This window comes from Grammomys surdaster, unplaced genomic scaffold (assembly GCF_004785775.1).
Source record: "Grammomys surdaster isolate TR1022 unplaced genomic scaffold, NIH_TR_1.0 67, whole genome shotgun sequence".
Classification (NCBI taxonomy): domain Eukaryota; kingdom Metazoa; phylum Chordata; class Mammalia; order Rodentia; family Muridae; genus Grammomys; species Grammomys surdaster.
The window spans coordinates 9,773,134-9,798,049 of record NW_021604569.1 but is presented as its reverse complement, the minus strand read 5'-3'; the positions used below and the strand labels follow the sequence as shown (position 1 = coordinate 9,798,049).

Genomic DNA, 24,916 nt, shown 5'->3' with positions numbered 1-24,916 from the left:
CATGCTGTCCCCACCCCGCCTCACTCTGTCCCAGCGTTCCTGGGAGCCCCCTCCCCCTCGACTGCGGCACCGCCCTCTGCCGGGTTCCTTCCTCCTCCCTTCCCGGTGGGACACCGACTCGCCCTGCTGCCACGTCTCACTGATGACATCAACACAGCCGGTCGGCCTTAGCCAATCCGCTAGGGGGAGTCCGAGCGAAGTCCTAGCCAGCTGGCCAGCGGGGAGGGGAACAGGAAGGGCGGGGTGTGGGGTGAGGGAATCGGGACGGGGCGGGCGACAAGCTCCCAAGTGCGCATGCGTAAAGGGCGCGGGGCCTAGTGGGAAGCTGAGTGCAGGCTGCCCCCGGCCCTGTCAGGCTGCCCAGCGCGCGGTGTACTCACGACTCTCTTTCCCAGCGTGCCCCGCGACGCTGCCGCCCTCTGGGCCGCGACAGGCCCCTTGGCCTAGGCTTCCCCAGTTCCTGGTTCGCCGGCGGCCATTTTGGGTGGAAGCGATCACTGAGTGGCGGCGGCTGCTGATTGTGTTCTAAGGGTCGGAGTAGGGTCGACGTTTGCTCTACCGGAACAGCTTAGCTCATTCCTCCCCTTCCATTACCCGTGGCGCGGAGAGTTGGGGCGGCGGCTGCGTCAGCAAGGGCGGTGGCGGCGGCGGCAGCTGCAGTGACATGTCCAGCATGAATCCCGAATAGTGAGTGCAGGAGAGCCGGGGCGGGCCGGGTTGAGGGCGTCCGGCCTGGGGTGAAGACCGCCAGGAGGCTCGCTGCGCAGCACTGGGAAGGTCGGCCGGGCGAACGAGACCGAGCAGCCCGAGGGCCCCATTGTCTGAAGGCCGAGGGCCGCAGCGGGGAGGGGTCGGGCCTCCGGGCAGGGTCCGGGGCTCAGCCGGCGGGGAGCTAGGTACCGCGGTTGGGCGTTGGGGAATGGGCCTCGGACAGCGGCCAGGAGGGGCGCGTCTCTGGAGGCAGTGACGGCTGGAGGAGGACTTGTTTTTAAGGGGAGGTAGGTGGGAGAGCTCTGCTAGAGGGCACTGTCAGACCCTGCGCCGGCTCTGCGGAGCTGTCAGCGTCGGCAGGGAGGAAACCAGCTTTACTTGTAAATCCCGAGCTTGTTAGAGCTCTCTCCCGGTTGGGTTTCAGGTAATATGGATGCTTCTTGGGACTGCGTGGGCTTGAGGGGAATGAGAAGATGGTGAGAAGCTATTTACAATGTTTAGTTTCCTTTTGGGCTTGTCTCTTGGAAGAGTTCTGTAAGAATTGTGAAATGTGACCCTTCTAAAATCCTGGACATTTGTGAAATTTTTGTTTTAGGGGACATATGAATCTCCGAGTCACCTTTTGTCTCCAGTAGGTTAACAACAGCAACAACAACAGAACTGAACTAAAAATAAACTAGACATGTCTTCCTGGTACCACCAAATTAAAGTGCAAGTTTGCAGACAATTTTGAAAAGAAACTAATGGGGCCTTTGATGATAGAGCTGTTGGTTTTAGATTACCTGGTTGAATGCCTGTAGATAGGGAATGAGGTTCCATGACGTGTCATGAAAAGTTAATGCATTCCTTTTTCTTGCTTACTCAAGAAGTCACTCTAGCAGATGTGGCACACCTGGCACCGTTCATGGGACCTGCTCTTCTCTTTTCTTGGATAGACATTGTTGGGCTGTCTATTTGAACCTAAAATTCTCCTATGGTTTCCGTATATGAAAATAACTTGAAGAGATGTCATTTTTATTATACTGTAGTGTTAGAAATCTTTAAGAGAGAGGGATGTTTTTGTTTGTTTTTAATAAGGAAAATCAGTATTGCCCTAAAAGCTGAGCTTATTTGTTGCTTTGGTCAGTTACTGCTAAGTGTGTCCCCATGAAAGGCCCATCTGTCAGCTCAGCTGACTTGTCATGTGTGTGTCACATGGCTCTTGCAAAAGACATTGTAAGTTCACGTTTTCTAAGACTGTGGTTTAATACTGAAATGTTTTTCATTTGCGTTAAGCAGAAGTCTTAGTGTCTTGGTAGAATTTGACATATTTTCTCTTTATTGTGTGTATGTGTGTGATGCATGTGATTGCAGGTGCACAGGTGCCACCGTGCTTGCGTCAGAGTCAGGGGACAACTTTTGGGAGCTTGTTCTTCCTTTGTGGCTTCAGGGATTGAACTCAGATAAGCACTTTATCCACAGAGCTCTGTGGTTGGCGCTGGCTTTTGTACGTCTTTAAGAAGTTGAGAACAGTTCATATGGTGACACACTTGCTGTGTTGGCAGCCCCTCTCCCAGGACAAAATTAGTTTAGTTAAGCAAAGTTGAATTGGGGTTCCTAGTTAGATTTTATGGAAACAGAAAAGAACATGGATTTGTTATATTAGGAAGGTTTCTAATTTCTAAGATTCCTGTTCTATTTGAGAGGATCCCTATTTGTTACATACGCATTTATATATTTTTGTTATGCTTTTCAAATTTCCTAATGCTACGACTCTTCAGTACAGTTCTTCATGTTGTGGTGACCCCTACCCATAACATTTCATTGCTACCTCATAACTGTAATTTTGCTACTGTTATGAATTGTTGTGTAACTATCTGATATGCAGGATATCTGATATGTGACCTCTGTGTAAGGGTCCTTTGACCCCAAAAGGGATTGCCACTCACAGGTCGAGGGCTCCTGGGTTAGAGATATCTCCTGATATGTCTAGATACGTGTGACCAGCTGTCATGGGTGCTGGGAATGGAAGTAGAGTTTTCTACAAGAACAACACATATTCTTAACTACTAACCCATCTCTCCAGCCCTTGTTACATGTATATATTTTTTTAATTCTGTAAGAGATTTAACTAAATGACAAAAATTTGATGTTACTCAGACTTTGTTTCTCTTTTTATAAAGTAGTATAAAAACAGTCATTTTTAGTACCTATTAAGTTCATGAGGACGTAAACATTTTTTGGACAGCTATCCAGATCATGCTGTAAGTAGTGCAAATCATTTTAAAGTAAGCTAGGATATAGGCGTGTAAGCCTTAGCCTCAAGGGGCCTGTGACATAACATACAGAATAGACTCTACCCATGTCAGATACTAGGAGGTACAGCATGCAGATGTGCAGCATGGAGCAGAACAGTGTGGTGTTAGGGTAGAGTCACTTGTTCTGGTCGGCTGTTGGGTTTTGGAAGACTGTTATAGAGGAGACATGTAAGAAAATTACCAGTGCACCAGTAAGGTAGTTCAGCAGACGAAGGCATCTGCCACCTTTCTGTGTTCCATCCTTGGGACTTCCATGGTGAAAGGAGAGAATTGGCTCCTGCAGGCTGTTTTCTGGTCTCTCCACATGTGTCCCTCCTCCCAATAATCTAAACTTACAGTGTAAAAAATAGAGTTATTAGCACAGAAGTGAGGCAGGGAAGACTTTTCAGGAGGGAAGGGGAAGAGGAATGGCTAATAAATAGCAAGGCTAATAATTCCTTTTTTTTTCCGCCTCCCTTAGTTTTAAGACAAGATCTCATTGTGATGTAGTCTTGGCTCTCCTGAAACACCCTGTGTAAATGACGCTGACTTTGTATTTGCAGCAGTCTTCCTGTTTCTGCCTCCCAAGTGCTGACATTACAGATAGACGAGTCACCATGCCCTGAATGGATAATCATTTAGTCATTCTTTCTTTTTGAGTTCTCAAGTATGCCAGTATCTGGCTTATATTTGCATTCTAGACTATGTAATAAATTGTCTAGGAGTTTGAGGAAAGGATTTATGAAACTTGCTTAAGGTTAGAGGTGATGATAGATATTTTATTACTATCATTACTGCAAGCAATATATCAATAATGATTAAGTTATAATTTGTCTCATTGTGTTCTCTCTCTCTCTCTATCTATCTGTCTCTATCTCTATCTGTGTGTATGTTTATGATCTGAAGAAAAACTAATTAGAAAAACTAATTTGGTAGAAACAAAAAAACCTGTTACCTTTATGTCAGAAATTAAGGGAATGTCTGAGTCACTTGCATTTAACTGAAAGTGTGATCTGAACTGTGGTAAAGTATATGGAAAGGGCCAAAACTTTTTTTTTCCTGGAGATCTGAAGAAAGCTTTGATTTTTTTTCCACTCATTGTATATTTGGAGAGGGGCACGTGACTGCTACAGTGAGTATGTGGAGGGCAGAGGGCAACTTGCAGGAATCAGTTCTCTCTGTCTACTCTCAGGGCCATGGGAGTCACACTGTCTTTAGTCTTGGCTGAAGGCACTGAAATATGTTGCTGGCCCAAGATTTGATTTTCAGAGCTAGGTAGTAAAGCAGGCAGTGATTATTCCAACACACTGATTGAAAATACTAAACAGTGCCAGGGGTATAGGAGCCTGTACTTTGAGCACTTGAGGCAGTGGCAGGAGGGTCACCGAAGGTTCCAGGCCACCCCAGGCCACTAATGCAGAATAATGAATTCCAGACTGTCAGCAGCTACATAGAGATTTTGTCTTGAGAGAGATAGACAGACATAAACACAGACTTAATATCATTCTCTTACATGAAGTAGTTGTCATAATCTCTTAGCTTCTAGGAAAATTTTACTTATTTTTTATCATGAGATCCCAGCCTGGCCTCAAGCTCACTTTCTAACTGAGGATGGCCTTCAGTTTCTGATCTCTGTTTCTCCCTGCTGAGTGCTGAGATGTGAGGTGCTGGCTTTATGTGTTAAAGGCCAGCATTCTACCAGCTGAGCTCTCTCACTGCCCACAACTTTGCTGTGTGCATATATGTACTCGAAGATGAACATGTATGAGTGTTAGGTGTATGTGTACGCATGTGCGCATGCATTTGGTGGTCAAAGGTCAACCTTGGGTTTCATTCCTAGGAAGCTGTCCATTTTATTTCTTTTTACCTTTTATTATTTTTATTTTATGTGTGTGAGTGTTTCCCCTTATTGTGTGCATGCAGTGCCCTAAGAGATCAAAAGAGGCCATCTGAATTACAGACAGTTGTGGGCTCTCATGTGGTTACTGGGAACCAAACTAGGCTCTTCTGGAAGGACAACCGGTGGTCTTAACCACTGAGCCACTTCTCCAGCCCCTATATATTTATTTTCTTGAGACAAGGTTTCTCACTGGGACCTGGAGTTCACAGAAATGGCTAGGTTGGCTGGCCAGCTAGCTTCAGGGATCTTCCTGTGTTTACTTCCCTGGTGCTGAGATGACAGGTATGGGATACCACACCAGTTTTTTTTTTTTTTAAATAAAGTGGGTGCTTGTGATCTAACTCTGGTCCCCATGCTTGTCACACACATAATGAAGCATCTCCTAGCCACCAAAGTTTCAAGACTTTTTAATAGAGCCAGGTGGTGATGGTGTAAGACTTTAATCCCAGAGTTTGACAATTTTACATTTATTCTCTCTCTGTCTCCCTCCCTCTCTCCTCTCCCCTGCCCCCCGTGTCTGTGTCTGTGTCTGTGTCTGTGTCTGTGTAAGATAGCCTGTAAGAGTAAGTTTTCTTTTTATACTATGTGGGCCCTAAGGCTTGAGCTGAAGTCATCAGGCTTGTTTATCAGCATAATATGGTGGCTCATCTTGTGATTCCAATACTTGGGAGGTTGAAGCAGGAGGATTGACTGAAGTTTGAGGCCAGCTAGGCTGGGATACATAGTAAATTACAGACCAGCCTGGGCTTTGTTTTATTGGTTTTTTTTTTTTTGCTTTTTGTTTTGTTTTGTTTTTTTCGAGACTGTGTAGCCCTGGCTGTCCTGGAACTCACTCTGTAGACCAGGCTGGCCTCGAACTCAGAAATCTGCCTGCCTCTGCCTCCCAAGTGCTGGGATTAAAGGCGTGCGCCACCACCGCCCAGCTCTGAGCTTTGTTTTAAAAAGCTAAACCAATCCAAACCTGACTGTGTAGATGAGAATGACTGAATACCTGTTTCCAAGCTGCTCAGGTTGAAAGTGAGCAGCCTTCCCTGAGCTTGTGCAGAGCAGTTTAATGATGGTGATCTTTCTTCCCATCCCTCCTCCACTTTAAAATTTCAGATTCCAGATTCCCTGAAAATGTTAGCAGTCTTTCATACTTTGCTTTTCTGAAATAGTTAGAGCTGTTTCAATTAAGTGTCTCTCCCTTTTAAGCGTTTCATAATAAAATTGGGCCAATCAGTTATCTGTCTGACAGTGTATTAATATCATTCCTGGCTTTCACGTAGTTTTCATTAGTGTTGCTTTTTACTGTTTTGTTTGTGAGTGTGTATGTGGCTGGTAATCAAATCCAGTACTTATAGAGAGGCAGATGGCCTCTGTCATTCTATACTCCAACCATTGGAGAAAAATTGGAAGAAGAAAAGTAATTAGAACTCTTACTGTGTAGAATGTGAGTTTTAAGTGTCTAGAGCATCACTGCTTGTAATTGTCAGATAGACAGGCAGCTGTCTGGAATCTTTACAAAATGTTCAGGCTGCAAATCTCAGTACCCAGGAGAAGCAGGAGTTTAAAGCCAGTCTTGGTTCCAGGGCAGCCTGGCCAACAGACTTGTCTTAGAGAAAGAGTAGAAGGAAGGGAGAGAAAACAAAACCTGAGTGCCATTATGTGAGCTGTTTTAGATGTGAATTACTTTTTTTTTACTCTCTGCTTGAATCTCACATTGGAGTTACTTAGTAAGAGACATTGGCAAATTTTTCCCTCTGTCTTTTAAGGAGAAAGGGAGTGGTCTAGTAAAGTCCCCAATACGAAAGTAAGTGTATCGGGCTGGAGATGACTCACTGATTAAAAAGCATTGGCTGTTCTTACAGAGGACTCAGTTCAATTCATAGCACCCACATGGATGCACAATGTTCTAGAGGATGCAGGTTCAATTCCCATAATTCTAGTTCCAGGGGATTCAACTCCCTTTTCTAGCTTCCTCTGACACCAGGCATCCATTAGGTGCAGACAAATATGAAGGAAAAACCTATTCTTGTTTTCCTGTAGAAATTGGGGCTGAAATTGCTGCTTTGGTACTATAATATGGTTAATTTTTTTAAAATTTAGTATCTGTGTTTATGGGTGTTTTTCATTCACTAGATCATTTTCCATGCTAGGCATATACTCTACCACTGAGCTTTCTCCCTTTTTTATTTCAACATAGGGTCAAAAGGGGATTCAGGCTGGCCTTGAGCTCCCTCTGTAGCTGGGTAGGCCTTGAACTTGTGATCCTCCTGTTTTAGCTTTCCAGGTAACTTGAGATTAAATGCCTGCCACCAGGCTCCAATGGAGAGATTTAGAAACAGGAAAGAGAGTGTTTGAATAGGGACTAATGATATGTTCCTGTACTCTTAGAGTAGGCAGAGGAAGTTTGGGAGTCTTAGGTACATAGTTCTGACAAGAAGGGTTTGTGAAGTTTACATGGTGGTCCATGTCTGTAATTCTAGGCTACTGAGAAGGCTGAGGCAGAATTGTAAATTCCAGTTCTAAGTCTTAAATGTAGAGATGGCAGCAGCCACAGAATATGAAATCTATAGTTAGGTCTAAGTAGCCTTTGACAATACTGTGTGGATTGGTCTTTTAAAAGTTTCCTAAGTGTTTAAGTTAATGTATCAGTTTTGGTTTTCTCTTTCTTGTCTATTGGATGTTTTTAATTGGGAACTTAGAAGTTGTGAAGTCTTTCTGGGAGTGAAAAGCCATGGAAGCCGTTGCACTCTTGAACTCAGAGCAGCATGAGCACTTATGCAAGACCTTCCCAAGATTGAACTATTGACTTCCTGTCATGGATTAGAGAGGGGTTCTCCAACACAGCTTTCCGAGAATCTTCAGGAGCTAATGTTTACTGGAGGAGGGAGATAACGTTTTCCCCAGTGGTATAGCCACTGGCAAGGTGCCTGTGCTCCTGTAAATACCCTAATGAAATTCATTGCCATCCCCACCTACCCATGGAAGTAGAGAGGAAGGATTAGTTGAAAGAGGATCAGTGACCCTTGGGATAGGACAAGAGAGGACCATGTGAGTATGACCAAGGTAGATATGAAATCCGTATTAAAATCCATAGTGCGTGTGTGTGTGTGTGTGTGTGTGTATATATATATTTTTTTTTTGTTTGTTTTTTTTTTTGTTTTTTGAGACAGGGTTTCTCTGTGTAGCCCTGGCTGTCCTGGAACTCTGTAGACCAGGCTGGCCTCGAACTCAGAAATCCGCCTGCCTCTGCCTCCCAAGTGCTGGGATTAAAGGCGTGCACCACCACCACCCAGCCATAATGTATAATTAATGGATGCTAATAAGTGTTTTTGAAAAAGTCACCTCAGTTCCAAAGACTTAGTGTCAAAGTTGTATTCACAGTTTCATGTAAAGAAAAGGACTGATTTGGCTAGATTGGCTGGCAAGAAGCCACAGCGAGATCCTTTGCTCTCCCCATTGTAGGGATTACAAGTGTGCTGTGCTGTGCCCAGCTGTTTTTGTTTGGTTGGTTTGGTGTTTTTTGTTTGTTTGTTCCCTTTTTTCCTTTTGGTTTTTCAAAACAAGGTTTCTCTGTGTAACCCTTACCATCCTGAAACTTGCTTTGTAGACCACCAGGCTGGCCTCAGATTCAGAGCTTCCCAAGTGCTGGGATTAAAGGCACGAGCCTCCACAATTCGGCTGTTTTTTATTTTTATTTTTTAATTGAAATTTTAAAAATTCGGATTCATTACTGTTTCCACTGATGTTCTTTTTTGGTCTAGGATTCAATCTCGATTACGGTGCTCTATATCACATTAGTTACCTTTGTTCTCTGAGGTCTCTCTTATTTCATGGTCTTGGCACTTGTTAGGGTTTTTGTCTTTTTGAGACAGGATCTTGCTTATGTAGCCATTGTTGGCCTGAAGCAGACTGGAAACTTCTAGGAGAGCATTCTTTTGCTGTCTCCAGAGTATAGGCATGTGCTACTATGCTTGGCTTAATGATTTTAACAGTTATTCATTCTTTCTTTGTTTCTTTTTCTTTCTCCTCTTCCTCTTCCTCCTCCTCTTCCTCCCCCCCCCCCCCTTCTTCTTTTTCTTCTTTTTCTTTTTGAGACAGGGTTTCTCTGTGTAGCTCTGGCTGTCCTGGAACTCACTCTGTAGACCAGACTGGCCTTGAACTCACTGAGATCCTTCTGCCTTTGCTTCCTGAGTGCTGGGATTAAAGGCATGTGCCAGCATCACCTGGTCAACAATTATTATTTGAGACAGGTTCCTCTTTTTAAGATTTATTTTTTTATTTATCTGTTTTTTATGTGGATGGGTGTGTTACCTGCACACACATATCATGTGTATGGCTGGTGTCCATCAAGGCCAGAAAAGTTGAATCCCCTGGAAGTAGTTATTGATAGTTGTGAGTTGCAGTGTAGGTACTGGGAATTGAACTCAGATCTTCTGGTACAGCAGCTAATGCTCTTAACCACTAAGCCATCTCTCCAGCCCCATAAGCTTACTTTATGTTTTTAAGTTTATCTGTATATATGTATATCTGTGTGGGAGTGTTTGAATGTTAATACAGGTGTTTGTGGAAGACCGAGGCACGGGATCTCCCTGGAGCTGGCGTTACATACAGGTGGTTGTGAGCCAAATTCAAATCCTCTGAAAGAGCAGTATGTGCTATTAATTCTGAGCCATTTCTCTAGCCCCAAGATAGGTTTCTTATTCTCAGGGCTGGCCTTAACCTCACAATTGAGCAGACTATGCCCTTGAGTTTATGGTCCTCCTTTATCTTCTACAGGCTAGGATTACAGTATGGGCATGTATCTTTAGGCGGGGTTTATGTGGTACTGGTGATTAAACCCAGGGCTTCATGTATGCTAAGCAGGCATTCGTCCTGTTGAGCTATCCTCAACCCTGATCTGGATATTTTTGAAGTGTGCTTAGACTGCCTCTTTACATTTGTCTGTTGCTTTATTTTTCTTTTTTAAAGACTTTGTTGTTTATTTTATGTGTATGTTTTTCACCTTCATGTAGGTATATGCACCACATGTGTTCCTGATGTCAGCACAGGCCAGAAGAGAGTGTTGAATCCCCTAGAAGTGGAGTTAGATTGTGAGCTGCCATGTAGGTGCTGGGAACAGAGCCTTAGTCTTCTGCAAGAACAGTCACTGCTGGGCCGCCTTCCAGCCACACCCACTTTCCCCTTTTTTGAGATAAGGTCTTACTGTGTAGCCCTTTCTGATCTGGAGCTGATTAGGTTGTCTTTATCTTATATTGATCCTTGTCTCTGTTTCTCAAGTGTTGGAATTACAAGTATAATGAATTCATCTGATTAATTTATAACTAGATTAAGGTTCTAGATTTTGGAGAAATGCCACAAAAGTCAGTGCTCTCTCTGTTCATTGCATTGTATCAGAAGTCTTATGATAACCAGAATGGTATTTTACTCATCATTCTGGTGATGCTATTACTGGAACATTGTTGTATTTATAACTGGAAATGACTTTAATTTGGAGAACTGCTAGTGCTCTTTGACACTAGTGCCCTTCTAAAGTGCCTTTCCCCCTTTCTCTATTTTATTAGACACTGAACAGATTTTTAGTGTTCAGAGCAGCTCCATCTCCCAGGGAAGGAGGGTTTAAAGCAATTATTGGATAGAGAATGCTAAAACCAGCAGTGTAATGCCAGGTGTGGTGCATGGCTGCAAAACCAGATCTTGGGTAGGGTGGGTGGTCAAGAGTTCTTGGGCCGCCTTTGCTTCATTTTGAGTCAGAGGCCAGCCTGGGCTACATGAGATTCTGTTTCATAAGAAGTTCCTCCCAAACATCAACAAAACCCACCAGTGCAGTAAATATTTGGGAGGATATAATTTGAAGCCAAACAAATACCTTATTTTTCCTCTTAAGTTCTACCTACTAATGTTAACTTTGCAGGTTTTCCTCTTGGTGATGTACTTGTTTTCTGTTTTCCTTCTGTATGTGCATGGAAATTCTATAAGGAAGAGTTGGTTCTCCAATTTATTTAGTTAACCATTTATGCCACAGTGGAACATATTATATATTTACTATTTGAGTTATAATACAAAATGTTGTTATATGTATTTTGTGGCTTAAATTTTTCTGGCTTTGCCTTTGAGAGAGCCTTAAAGTTTGCTCTTATATCTTTTTAAAAAACCTGAGTACAGATGATTATAAATTATCTTTTTCATGCCACTATTTTGCTAGTAAAGCTTATGGTTTAAGAGCTAGGCTCTTTAATATTACCTCTAGTTTTGGTTGGCTGGCTGTGGTTTTGTTTTGTTGTCTTGAGACAGCAGTCTCCAAGGTAACCCAAGCTGGCCTTGAACGGGTGGCAGTCTTCTTACCTCAGCCTCCAGAGTGCCAGATTATAGGCATACACCAACCCCAGCGTCTGTAATGGCTTTGAATTACTTGAAACTCCATGCTCAAAAATAAAATTTGTAAAATTTTAGAATATGTTAAGTTAAATGAGTTTTTAAAAGGTCAATGCTATAGCCAGTAACAGTGTTTATATATCCTCCATCCTTGTCATTGTGCTGAATAAACCAGAGTAGCTGACCTTTAAGCAGTGATACTGGGCTGGAGAGATGGCTCAGAGGTTAAGAGTACTGACTGTTCTTCCAGAGGTTCTGACTTCAATTCCCAGCAACCACATGGTGGCTCACAACCATCTGCAATGGGATCCAGTGCCCTCTGGTGTGTCTGTCGACAGCCACAGTGTACTCATTCATATATATATGTGTGTGTGTATGAATGTATGTATGTATGTATGTATGTGTATATATATATGTATATCTATATGTGTATATAGCTGTGTATGTGTATATATATGTATGTATGTATATGTGTGTGTATGTATATACACACACATATATATGTAAATAAAATAAATAATTCTTAAAAAAAAGTGACACCTCAGGCATCATTGGTGGTCTAGTTCAGTCTCTTATTGTAATAGGACTCAGGACAGTTGGTGGAGGGTATGTTTGTTCAGACAATGTCAAATTGGAAATCTCAAATTTGGCAACTTGTCTGTGTTTCTTTCTTTTTGATTTGTTTTTTTTTTTTGTTTTGTTTTGTTTTGTTTTTTGTTTTTTTCGAGACAGGGTTTCTCTGTGTAGCTCTGGCTGTCCTGGAACTCACTCTGTAGACCAGGCTAGCCTCGAACTCTCAAACTCAGAAATCCGCCTGCCTCTGCCTCCCAAGTGCTGGGATTAAAGGCGTGCGCCACCACCGCCTGGCCATACATTGAAATTATACTTTCTATAATAAAAAATAATTTTAATAGATAAGTGGTTTTTAAAAAATAAATCACAAAGCTAAAAATGAAGTGTACCTTCTGAAAATATAAAGTCTTGATTTGGGGTGTGGTCTTTTTGAAAGTGCTTACTTAGACTATGGGAGTAGTCAGACTGGGGAAGGACAGAGATTCCTTTGGGAGGCAGTGGACAGACAATCTATTGCCTTTAGGTCATGGAAGATTTTCTTAGTGATGGTTTTTGAGTTAGTCCTAGCAGTGGTGATACTGGAATCAAAATCAAAGCCTGTGCCATGGGTGGCCCCAACAAGCTAGGTTTGGCCATTCCTCTTTGGTAAGCCAATCAAAAGAGCCAAATTAATAGCAAAAAGCAGGAAAGGGAACATTTATTCAGTGCGACACATTGGGAACGGGGGCAAAGAGATCCAGCAACACCTTCAGTCCCTCTTTAGGCCTCTGACAGGTGAAGTCTAAGTAGAGGGCCACAGTTGTCTATGCAACCAATCAGTCTCTGTCAAAGTGAATTCTTGCCTACCATTGCTTCAGTCTCATCCTACAAGGTGGTCTGAGAAATTGCTAGAACTGTATACTGGCACCAGGCTTCAGTGCTTTTCTTTTCTAGCATAGATTCCAGGGGAATCTTTCAATTCCCTGGTGTCTGTTGTTTCCAGTAGTGGCGTATCTAAAAGGGAAGCTAAAGTTTCTCTTTGAAATATTCTCATTTCTGGGCCAGGAAGTTGTTTGAATGTCAAGCTTGACAACCCCAGTTAACTTCATAGAGTGTGCATGGGAGAGGACTAACAAGCAGGGTGTCCTCTGACCGCCATGTGATGTGTTCATGAACACACAAAGTTAATGTGAAAGGAAAGCTGGATGTAGTGTCACACGCCTTTCATCTAGTCTTAGTTCAGTGTCTGGATGGATCTCTTTGAGTTGGAGAACAGCCTGATCCACATAGCAAGTTTCAGGGATACATAGTGATAAAAAACAAAGCCAAATCAAAATAGTACCAACAGAATACTTTAGAAAAATTTCTTTTTCATTTTAGGCATTATGGTTACATTGATGAATATATATATATATAATCATAGTCTAGCAGGTTTCCCTCCTACCCTTTTTGATAAGGTCTTAACCCTATAGCCCAGGCTGCCCTGAAGCTCTCCACGTAGATTAGCAGTCTTACCTTGGCCCCTTAGAGGGATGCCACCATGACTAGCTTTAGAGCCAACATGCCGCCCAAGCGCACACACCGATTGGGGATTTAATATAAAGTATACATGTTAGGTGAGCTCTCTACCCATAGCTATCATCTCTAGCTCCAGAACCTACTTGTCCAAGTCTCTGAAGACTTACTTCAATGAGCTTAAAATGATGGTAGCATTTTATTATGCTTCTAGAGTTCAACATTCAAAATATCGGCTTTCAGATTCTTTAAATATGTGTATGGGTGTTTTGCCTGCATGTATGTCTGTGTATCATGTGATACAGTGCTCTGGAAGGACAGAAGGAGGGCATCAGAACTTCTGGGACTGAATGGAGTTTTTGGGAGTATTGGGACTCAAACCTGAGTCCTCTGCTAGAGAAAGCCAGTGCTCTTCACCATCAAGCCATCTTTCAGACCTTATGCAGACCTAGTTCTAGGAAACGATCATAGAAATTATTTTATTGGAAGATTACTCTGCATAGTGAGTCATTTGGTTTTCAAATTTGAAAGAAAGACTTTTGTTGTTGAGAGAGCGTCTCATACATTCCAGACTGGCCCTCTAACTTGTTATATAGCTGAGGCTGGCCTAAAACTCATGATTCTCCAGTCTCCACCTCTCCAGCGCTTGCTGAGATTATATGCATGGACCACTATTTTACTAGGTAGAACATAACCTTCTCTAGTCTGATAGGGTAGAGGGCTGGAATCTGATTAGCATAAGTCTCTCCAGTCTCCTCAGAATAGGAATCACATGAGATTCCTGTTGTTCTTTGGAAGAGGAAGTCCACTCATCTGAGAGACCATGGCGGTCTCCCTTACTTGAGTGAATAAGTCACCTGTTCAGCTGGGCACCAATGGCTGCTGTTAGCCTTTTCAGGACATGGAGTCTGCAGAACAAGCTGCTTGTTATTAGTTTTGCTTTCTTGTAGAACTTACAGTACAACATGCTTTTTATTAATGTGATTTTCTTTCTCTTTTTGCAGTGATTATTTATTCAAGTTACTTCTGATTGGTGATTCTGGGGTTGGAAAGTCTTGCCTTCTCCTTAGGTTTGCAGTAAGTTGAAATTAAAATACTTTTTACAAATAATGGTGTGCTTAGTTATACAAATAATGCAGTGTTTTTTGTTTGTTTTGTTTTAGTTAGACAAAAAAATCAAACAATTTTACATAGAGTTAATTCTTTCAGAGTTTATATATCTTAAGTGCTCCCAAACAACGCGCCTCACCCCATTGGTATCTTGGACTGTTAAATAACTGTTGTTTTTAAAAGAAATTCAAGGGAAAGCTGGGTGTGGTAGTGACTGCCTGCCTGCAATCTTTCCACTTGGGAGGTGAAGGAGGGGCATCGCTTTGGGCTTGAAGTCAGTCAGTTCAAAAAAAAAAAAAAAGAAGGAAAAGAAAAAGCCAAGAAAGAAACGCAGTACAGTATGATGATAAAGTTAGCATCTAGTAGTGCTCATTGATTGGCTGATTGATCCCATACAGCCGGAGAGTAAGGTGAGATAGATACTTGGTCTGTATTAAAAGTGACCTGAAAAGAAAGACTCAAGCCATATTTTAATAGAGTAAAGAGGAATCTTAGCACTGGAAGAGTGCAGGGTTACATGTTACATGTACTGATGGTGACACATACAGTCCTGTAAATCAGATTCAGCTCTAGAGCTGTGATAACATTCGTCTCTGTAGACTTTTACTTTAATTGCAATTTGAAAAAGATCTTTAAGGTTTTGTTTCTTATTTCATAAGCCATTTGGGGCCAGTGGCCACCATATTGCCTAGGAGTTTATGCAGATGCTGCCCTTACTAGAGTCTGGCTTGACTAAGCTGAGCTCTGTCACTGTTTGCAGAACACTCTTATGTATTGCCTTACAGTTCTGTGATGGTTAGTCTTTCCATGTATGAGCGCTCTCTGCACATACACCCATCGTGCCAGAAGAGGGCATTAGATCCTATTATAAGATGGCTGTGAGCCACCATGTGGTTGCTGGGATTTGAACTCAGGACCTCTAGAAAAGCAGTCAGTGCTCTTAACCACTGAGCCATCTCTCCAGCCCCAATTCTGGATTTTTTTTTTTTTTTTAATGAAACTTCTTTTAGAACAGTTTTTTACTCCGATGGTGACACATACCTTTAATCTCAGCACTTGGGAGGCAGAGGCAAGTGGATCTCTGTGAGTTTGAGGTCACCCTGGTCTACAGAAAGAATTCAGGACAGCCTGAGCTACACAGAGAAACCCTGCTTTAAAAAACAAAAAGCACAAAAACCCCCCAACTAGTTACTTGTTTTTCTATGTATGTCTACATGGGGTGGGAGTGCACACAAGCACAGTAGCAGGCTGAAGATTAGAAGACAACTTACAGGAATTGGTTCCCTCCTTGTACTTTTTGGGTTCTAGGGGTTGACTTAAGTTTTTAGGCTTGGTGACAGTCAATGTTATCCTCTAAGCCAGCCATCTCAGGGGCCCTCATGAATTCTTTCATTTGAAATAGAGCCTCACTGTGTATCCCTGGCTGGCCTTTAATTTCCTAGACCAGGATGGCTTCAAATTTTCAGTGATCTTTCTGCCGTAGACTCTCAAGTACTGAGATTACTGGCATGTCCCAAAAAAGAGAAACATTGGGTTAAAAAATTGACAAGAAACATAAGAAATGATCACCTATTATTTGGAAACTACCCAGTTCTTTCATAAACAGAATCTATCAATGGGCTTGCATTCAGCTGCAAAAAAAGAGAAATAGTTTTTTAAAAAAAAAAAAAAAAAAAGAAGTGCGGCTGGTGAAATGAATTATCAGGTAAAGATGCCTGCCTGCTGCCAAGCCTGATGACCTGAGCTTTGTCCCCAGGACTAACAGGGTGGAAGGAGAAAGCTGACTATCAAAGATTGTCCTATGACCTCCACATGTACAAACTAGGCATGCACATGTCTACACACATACATGGAATGATTTTTTTGAGACAGGGTCTCACTATGTACCCTTTGCTGAACTCACTGTTAAAGTCCAGGCTGGCCTTGAATTCACAGAGATTTGCCTATCCCTGCCTCTTGAGTGCTGGGATTAAAAGTGTGTGCCACTATGTGCAATTTAATAAAGTAATATATTTTTTAAAAGACCAACTATTAATCTGAGTAAGGTGTGACATGCCTGTAATCTCAGGATTTCAAAGTCTGAGTAACTCATGTTTGAGGCCAGCACGATATGATAAAAAGAAACTTTCTAACTAATTGGTATTTTGTAATGAGATAATTAGAACACAAAACAAGATGGAGTCAGATGTTAAAAACTTCGTTTAAAATGCAAGTAAACTTTAACAAATTTTCTCAGTTAAACATTGATTTCATAATTGTTCCTCTTTCAGGATGATACGTATACGGAAAGCTACATCAGCACAATTGGTGTGGATTTCAAGATACGAACTATAGAGTTAGACGGGAAAACAATCAAGCTTCAGATAGTAAGTAGTCTTGGAAATTATTTTGGTAAATATACAGTATATATGTATTTAGTATGCTAACAAAAAGTTAAATATAAAGTTTCTTAAGAATCATGCATTGATACGGATTTTAGACCAAAAGGCATTTCCCAGGCTTACTTTTCTCATTGAAATTCCTTCTTTCTTCCTTTTGTTGATTATCTATTTTGAGGATTGAACCCGAGGTCTCCCATATGCTAGTCTGCACTCTTTATGTGGGGCTACATCTCAGGTCCTCTTTGTTGAAATTCTGTTTGTAAAGCAGACTTTACTTAATAATCACAAGTCAGCCCTTTCTCCCCTTAAGTCAGAAGTTGGAGCTTTCCTTGTCTCACAGTGTTACGTGGTATCTTCTGTGTGTCTCCTACTGTGCTGAGTGCTAGCGCATGTTAGAAGGGACCTTGGGGAGCCTCTTTGATCATGCTTTAAATATAACTGTTTAGTTCTGTGGGTGTTTCTCTTTTTTTTTTTATTTTTTTTTTTTTTTTTTTTTTTTTGGTTTTTTCGAGAAGGGGTTTCTCTGTGTAGCCCTGGCTGTCCTGGAAATCACTCTGTAGACCAGGCAAGCCTCGAACTCTCGAACTCAGAAATCCGCCTGCCTCTGCCTCCCAAGTGCTGGGATTAAAGGCATGCGCCACCACTGCCCGGCCCCTTTTTTAAGATCATATATTCCAATTGTAGAAACACAGAATTGTATTATTGGAAGGTAACTCTTGAATATGCTCGTTTTACTCTCTCTTTTTTTTTTTGTTGGGTTTTTTTTTTTGTTGTTTTGTTTTTCGAGACAAGGTTTCTCTGTGTAGTCCTGGCTGTCCTGGAACTCACTCTGTAGACTAGGCTGGCCTCGAACTCAGAAATCCACCTGCCTCTGCCTCCCAAGTGCTGGGATTAAAGGTGTGCGACACCACCGCCCGGCTGCTCGTTTTACTCTTAAAAAAAAAAAAAGAAGAAGAATGCTCAGAGAATTGTTTGTTTAGGAGAGCCAAGATGGAGAACCATAGCTCTCCATCTTCAACATGTGTCCCTGTGCTTTCCATCCTTCACTCCTACCTCCGATTGAATGCTTATGTCTTTAGTATGAGTCTAGGTACTGCCAGCATGTCTGTGAACTTAAAGAAGAAAAGAAGTAATCATGGGGTCAGCATGATAACTCAGCAGGTGCTTGATCAATTAAGACTGATGACCTGAGTTCCATTCCCAGGACCTGTGTGGTCCTGTGTGGAGAGAAATAACTAACTTCCTGCAAGTTGTCCTTTGACTTCTGTGTGCATGCCATGGCAAGGGTGTTCTCAATATGAGTATCATCACACACACAGAGACACACAGACACACAAATAGACATGCGAGTGTGCATGCACACACACAGTTAAGTAAATAGGGTTTTTTTGGTTTAAGTTGGGTTTTAATTTTTAAAAATCAGTATGTTGTAGAGCAGGCTTAGCGTAAAGGAACACTGAAGACTGACCATTGCTCTTTTCATGGAATTGGGTAGAGTGTTGCTCTGTGCTGAAGTCCTGAATTTTGAGTCAAAATTATTATTTTGATTTTGATACTTCTTTCTTTTCTCTTTCTCTTGGGGTTTTCAGGCAGGGTTTCTCAGTGTAGCCCTGGCTTTTCTGGAACTCACTTTGTAGATCAGGCTGGCCTCGAACTCAGATCTGCTTGCCTGTACTGTGCTGGGGTTATAGGGGTATGCCAAGCCTTTTGATGTTGACTTAGAAAAATAACAAGTTTGCTCAGCTCCAGCTCTAGCACCGTCACCTGGTTTACTAGTTTATGAGGTAGTTTTGAGGATCACATGCCTCTTGCTATGTGTGTACCTTTATGACCTTGGAGACAGCAGATCAGTGGGTTCTGTTATATGCTACTGCATGATGTACTATGTGATACACTAGTGTAGGAAAGATGAACTCAGGCTTGCAGCCTAGGTATCAGTAGCATATGTGGTCATTAACCTATACAGGATTTGTATATTTGAAGTATTTTAATTTTGTTACTTCCTTTGTCTGGAAAGGATCTTGCAGGTTACTCAATTTCATCTTCAATAGGAATTTTCTTTCCTTATCTGGTGCTGTTACATAAACATATTTAGGAAATTCACCATTTTGAAAAGCAGCTACTTTGAGTTTACAAATGGCTCTAGCTAGCCATTCTTTATATTGGGCTGGAGCCAGTGTCCTTTAACTTCTGTGGAATTCCTCTGCAGTTTGAAGCTGTGTGAATCAGGTTAATGACTTTTCTGTTGGCATCCAACCTTCATGTTGATGTGATCCTACCCTTTTTCATGCTCAGTTGATCATTCCTTTTTGGAGTTGATTTTAGAACCTTGCATTTTCAAGTACCTTTTATAAAAAGGGTTTCCTAAAATACAGCATGATACAGTATGTGAGACAAACTTTTCTAAATTTCTTAAAAATTTCTTCCCTTTGGGTGTGGAGAGGTAGCTCAGTGCACTGGGATTTCAATTCCCAGCATCCATGCTGCCCACATCGTAATTTCAGCCCTATGAAATCCAGTGCCTTCTAAAGAATGCAAACGGAGTGCATGAGTTTACATTTGTTGTTGCATTACCCACATTTCCTAGTAGTCTGTACATTAGGATTTAGGTCTGCTTGTTTTTCATTTGGGGGATATGTGTAAAAAGGGTATATATGGCTGCAGATATGGCTTAGTAGATAAAGTTCTTGTACATGTGAGGACTTGAGTTCACCCATGAAAATGGTGTGTCGGTGTGGGAACCCGCCTGTACTCCATGGAAGGCAGAGACAGTGGGTTACAGGAGCAAGGGATAGCTTTGTTAGCTGTTCTGTGAGCTCTGTGTTCACTAAGAGATCTTGCCTCAGTGAGTAAGGTGGAGTGTAATCCAGGAAGACTTTAGCCTTAGGTCTCTACATACACACACTGTACGTACATACAAAAAGACACACACTGTACATACATACAGAAAGACACACACTGTACGTACATAAAGAAAATGTGTACACGAGAGGGGCGGGGGGGGTGGAGGGAGACAATATTCTGTGAATTGGTGTTATAAAAACCCATTGCATTTCAACTTGTTGGGCCATGTTTTTTTCTTCCAAAGTGCTCTAAATGTTTTCCTTTCATGTTTTATGTTTAGTCATGATGACCAGGTCTTCACTGATAGAGTCAGGTTGGAAGACTCCAGAGGGGGAAAGGAAATGAAGCCAGTATTGGTTTTATTTTGGATTTTAGATAAGTAGCTGCTAACCTTGAATATTATTTGCTTTCGTTTTCTTTTCTCTCTCTTTCTTTACCATTTAACAGACCAAGCTGGCCCTGAACTCATAGATCCACCTGCTTCTGCCTCCCAAGTTCTGGGACTAAAGGTGTGTGCCACATATCTGGCTGCTTTATCATCGGGAAATTTGTTAATGTTCTAGGCTTTGGAGGTGTTTTGAGACAGGCTTACTATGTAGCCTTGGCTGGCTTTAAATTTGTGGTAATCCTCCTGCGTCTGTTTCCTCACTGCTGCTGGGACTACAGTTAGGCACCACTGTGCCCAATTTTGCAAAAAACCTGACTGTTACTATAAAATAATTAATATGCATCTGCATTTTATTGCACCATTATGTTTAACAAAATTAACATTAATATCTTATCTCTAGTTCACATTTATCTATATCACATTTCCCCAAACATAGTGTGTGTGTGTGTGTTCGCACGCATGCGTGCCTAAATGTTACGGTATCCTTAAAATGAGTTATAAAGTTTTGTCTTTAAAAACATAATTAATTGCTGGGCTGTGGTGGCGCATGCCTTTAATTCCAGCACTTGGGAGGCAGAGGCAGGCGGATTTCTGAGTTCGAGGCTAGCCTGGTCTACAGAGTGAGTTCCAGGACAGCCAGGGCTACACAGAGAAACCCTGTCTCAAAAACAAAAAAACAAAACAAAACACAAAAACAACAACAACAACAAAAACATAATTATTTTTAGCCAGGCATGATGGTACACATCTTTAATTCCAGCACTGGGGAGGCAGAGGCAGGTGAATCTGAGTTGGAGGATAGTCTGGTCTACAAAATGAGTTTCAGGACAGCCAGGACTACACAGAAACCCCATCTCGAAAAACCAAATCAAAACAAAATAAAAAAAGCCCTATCAGTATTTTCATGTGTGTGACACATCTGTGGAGGTCAGAGGATTGTTTATTTTTGAAAGAGGGTCTCTCACACTCTATAGCCCTAGTTGGTCTAGCACTTGCTGTATAGATAAGGCTAGTGTTGAGCCCACCGAGCTCCCCACCTGCCTTTGCCTCCTCAGTGCAGGGACTAGAGACATTAACCACCATACTTGGCCAGAAGACAACTTTTCATAGTTTCTTCCTTCTGTCATGGGTTCTAGGGATCAACTTCAGATTGTCAGGTTTCCATAGCTTTTGCTGGCCTATCTTGCCTGCCTTTCCCCATTCAAAAATATTTTAGTGTATGAGTATATGAATACATGTGCCTGAAGAAACCAGAGGCACTGGATGCCTTTGAAGCTAGAGTTACAAGCATTGGTAAGCCACTTAATGTGGGTACTGGGAATTGAACTCAGGTACTCTGGAAGACCAACATATCCTCTTAACCATTAAGTCATCTCTCTATGCCTTATCTCCACTTAGAAAAAAATGAGTTTTATTTTAAAGGTGTTTAGAAACATTTCCTTACATTATTTTTGCTCAGACTAAGATAGCACCTCCTTGTTATCCTAGAGCACGCCAGAGCCTGGTCTGTGACAAGTAGCTGCAGCCAAGAAGTAAGCAGTGGGCTCTGGACTCTATTTTACTGATAGCCTAGCATAGCCTTGCATAGCCTAGCATAGCTTATGTTCTCAAAGAATTTAGAATTTGGGTATCAGTACTACCTACTAAACCGTGGGCATTATCTTTTCTGGATTTTAATATATTTGATACTTGCAATGCAGTTTAATAATGTAAGCATTAAATACTGTTGGCATTTCAAATCCTAATAATGTACAATTTTCTCCTGTACTTTCCCCCAAGTATGTTTTAATGGAATTGTTTGCCTTTCCTGATTGTTTTCTATAGTGGGACACAGCAGGCCAGGAAAGATTTCGAACAATCACCTCCAGTTATTACAGAGGAGCCCATGGCATCATAGTTGTGTATGATGTGACAGATCAGGTAAGTTTCTAGAGAATATTATGTGTTACCAACAAAGTAGGAAGTTATTTTTTGTGTATGTGTGTGGATTTTTACATACTCTCACTGTGTAGTTCTGGCTAACCTGGACCCACTATGTGGACAGGCCACCCTTAAATGCTTTTGAACAGCCCTGTAACAACTTTTGGTCAGAAATTTATTTTTACTATTCGAGAAATAGAAACAAATAATAACTCATTTTCTTGTAGCAAATGTTAACTCTGAACTATCTGAATTATATAGTTAATTTGGAGATAACTTAAGAGATTTACCATTGCAAGCAAAAGATAAGCAAATATGAATAAGGAAAGAAAATGCTACATTAGCATGATTCATGTGCCTCTAGTTCAGCTACTTGGGAGGCTGAAACAGGATCTCAGGAGCTCATGAGATTGAGACCAGCCTAGGCATCATAGCAGGATCTCATCTCAGGAAAGCGAACACCCAAAGCAGACCTAACTTGGTAATTGTAAACATGTAGTCTGTTACCATAATGTTTGTTGGTTCTTCAGGACGAGTTTCTCTCTAGTCTTGGCTGTTTATAGACAAGCTGACCCTAAGCTTAGAGATCTGTCTGCCTCCATCCCCAAGCACTGGGACTAAAGGCATTCACCACCATGCCCAGCCTAACGTAACATAGTTTTATGTGAAAAACAAAACAGGGAAAATCCTCACCTAGTTTTTAGTAGGCTGCAGCTGTTTTTGTATATTGGGCTGGCCTGGAACTCAAGAGATCAATCAGTCTATGTCTATCTCCCAAGTACTGGAATTAAAGCTGTGCCAGTGCATCCACTCATAAACCAGAATTTTACTGTTTCAGAAACTAGGTCTTGTCCGTATTTTAAAATTTCAATTTAAAATTGGGTTTGCCTGTCATTAAGTTTCAACTGTTTCCTCTTCCAAATAAGCCATTTTCACTTCAGGCTTTGGTTCCTTCTTAGCACTGACTGGGTGTTAGTTGATTTCTTTCCTTAGTTAGAGCTAACAGTGGCCTCAAGCCTCTTCTCAGGTGATGATCACCATTCTTCTCTCCTTAGGAGTCCTTCAATAATGTTAAACAGTGGCTGCAGGAGATAGATCGCTATGCCAGTGAGAATGTCAACAAGTTGTTGGTAGGGAACAAATGTGACCTGACCACAAAGAAAGTCGTAGACTACACAACAGCAAAGGTACGTCTGAGGTTTGACTTTCACTGAATTTAATTATGGGGACTGCCTCACTCTTTAAAAGCCAGTGAGCTTAGTGCCCCATTCCCATTTCAGAAGGCAGTAACAGACTGAGTCAGAAAGATTTTCCATTGTTCATTGTGCCTTATTCTCTCAGGAATTTGCAGATTCCCTTGGAATTCCATTTTTGGAAACCAGTGCTAAGAATGCAACGAATGTAGAACAGTCTTTCATGACGATGGCAGCGGAGATTAAAAAACGAATGGGTCCTGGAGCAACAGCTGGTGGTGCAGAGAAGTCCAATGTTAAAATCCAGAGCACTCCTGTCAAGCAGTCAGGTGGAGGCTGCTGCTAAAATCCGCCTCCGTCCTTCTCTCACAGCAATGAATTCGCAATCTGAACCCAAGTGAAAAACAAATTGCCTGAATTGTACTGTATGTAGCTGCACTACGACAGATTCTTACCGTTCCCACAAGGTCAGAGATTGTAAATGGTCAATACTGACTTTTTTTTTTATTCCCTTGACTCAAGACAGCTAACTTCATTTTCAGAACTGTTTTAAACCTTTGTGTGCTGGTTTATAAAATAATGTGTGTAATCCTTGTTGCTTTCCCGATACCAGATCGTTTCCCGTGGTTGGTTAGAATATATTTTGTTTTGATGTTTATATTGGCATGTTTAGATGTTGGGTTTAGTCTTCTGAAGATGAAGTTCAGCCATTTTGTATCAAACAGCACAACCAGTGTCTGTCAGTTTCCATGCATAAAGTTTAGTGAGACGTTATATGTAAGATCTGATTTGCTAGTTCTTCCTGGTAGAGTTATAAATGGAAAGATTACACTATCTGATTAATAGTTTCTTCATACTCTGCATATAATTTGTGGCTGCAGAATATTGTAATTTGTTGCACACTATGTAACAAAACTGAAGATATGTTTAATAAATATTGTACTTATTGGAAGTAATATCAAACTGTATGGTGATAAGTATTGTTTTAATTCCTATGGTTAAAGGGAAATAGAGCTTTGCATTATACTCAACAGCCATGTGTGTGCAGCAAGGGCACTGTAGACCTATCTTAATAGCACAGCATCCAGTGTTTGCTTTCTAGTAATAGGTCTGATGAGTGACCTGGAGAAGCTTTTGTGCTGTGTAGAGACTTCACCAGCTTCATTGGTTCAAGGAACTCAAACTGTATGGAAAGGTTGTGTGCTTCCTAGCGCTTCATCTCCAGCCCAAACCATCTGAAGTGGCCTCACCAGCAACACTTTTTCATGCATCTGTGGTAGAGATGGAGAACAGCACATGTTTCCTCATAGGCAGTGATCTGGTAATATGTGCTAGTGTTTCTTCATGCTGAGTCTGATGGAACACACACTCTTTTATTTTATTTTTTTTTTTTTTGGCTATTGGAGACAAGCTTTCTCTGTGTATCCCTGGCTGTCCTGGAACTCTCTCTGTAGACCAGGTTGGCCTCGAACTCAGGGATCCACCTGTCTCTTTCTGAGTGCTGAGATTAAAGGTGTGTGCCACCACGCCTGGCTTTTTTTCCCTTTATTTTTTGAGACATGATCTTACTAGTTAGCCCTGGCTAGCCTGGAACTTAAGTATGTACAACAGGCTGGCCCCCCACAGAGAAACACCTGCTTTTTCCTCAAAAGTGCTGGGATTAAAGGCATGTCCCAGACTGCACCTATTTTTTGAGACAGTGTCTCACAGCTCAAGAGGCCTCAAATTCACTTGTAACCAAGGATGGCCTTGAACTCCTGGCCTTC

General features: G+C 41.7%; 1 protein-coding gene across 1 annotated transcript; it reads left to right on the top strand.

Moving 5' to 3' along the window:
• Positions 1-474: 474 nt before the first annotated feature.
• Positions 475-24,113, top strand: Rab1a (RAB1A, member RAS oncogene family). The gene is made up of 6 exons (XM_028779000.1): positions 475-687; positions 14,319-14,391; positions 16,695-16,790; positions 21,862-21,957; positions 23,013-23,144; positions 23,299-24,113. The coding sequence occupies exons 1-6, from the start codon at positions 665-667 to the stop codon at positions 23,494-23,496; spliced, it is 618 nt and encodes a 205-aa protein (XP_028634833.1). The 5' UTR covers positions 475-664; the 3' UTR covers positions 23,497-24,113.
• Positions 24,114-24,916: the final 803 nt, after the last annotated feature.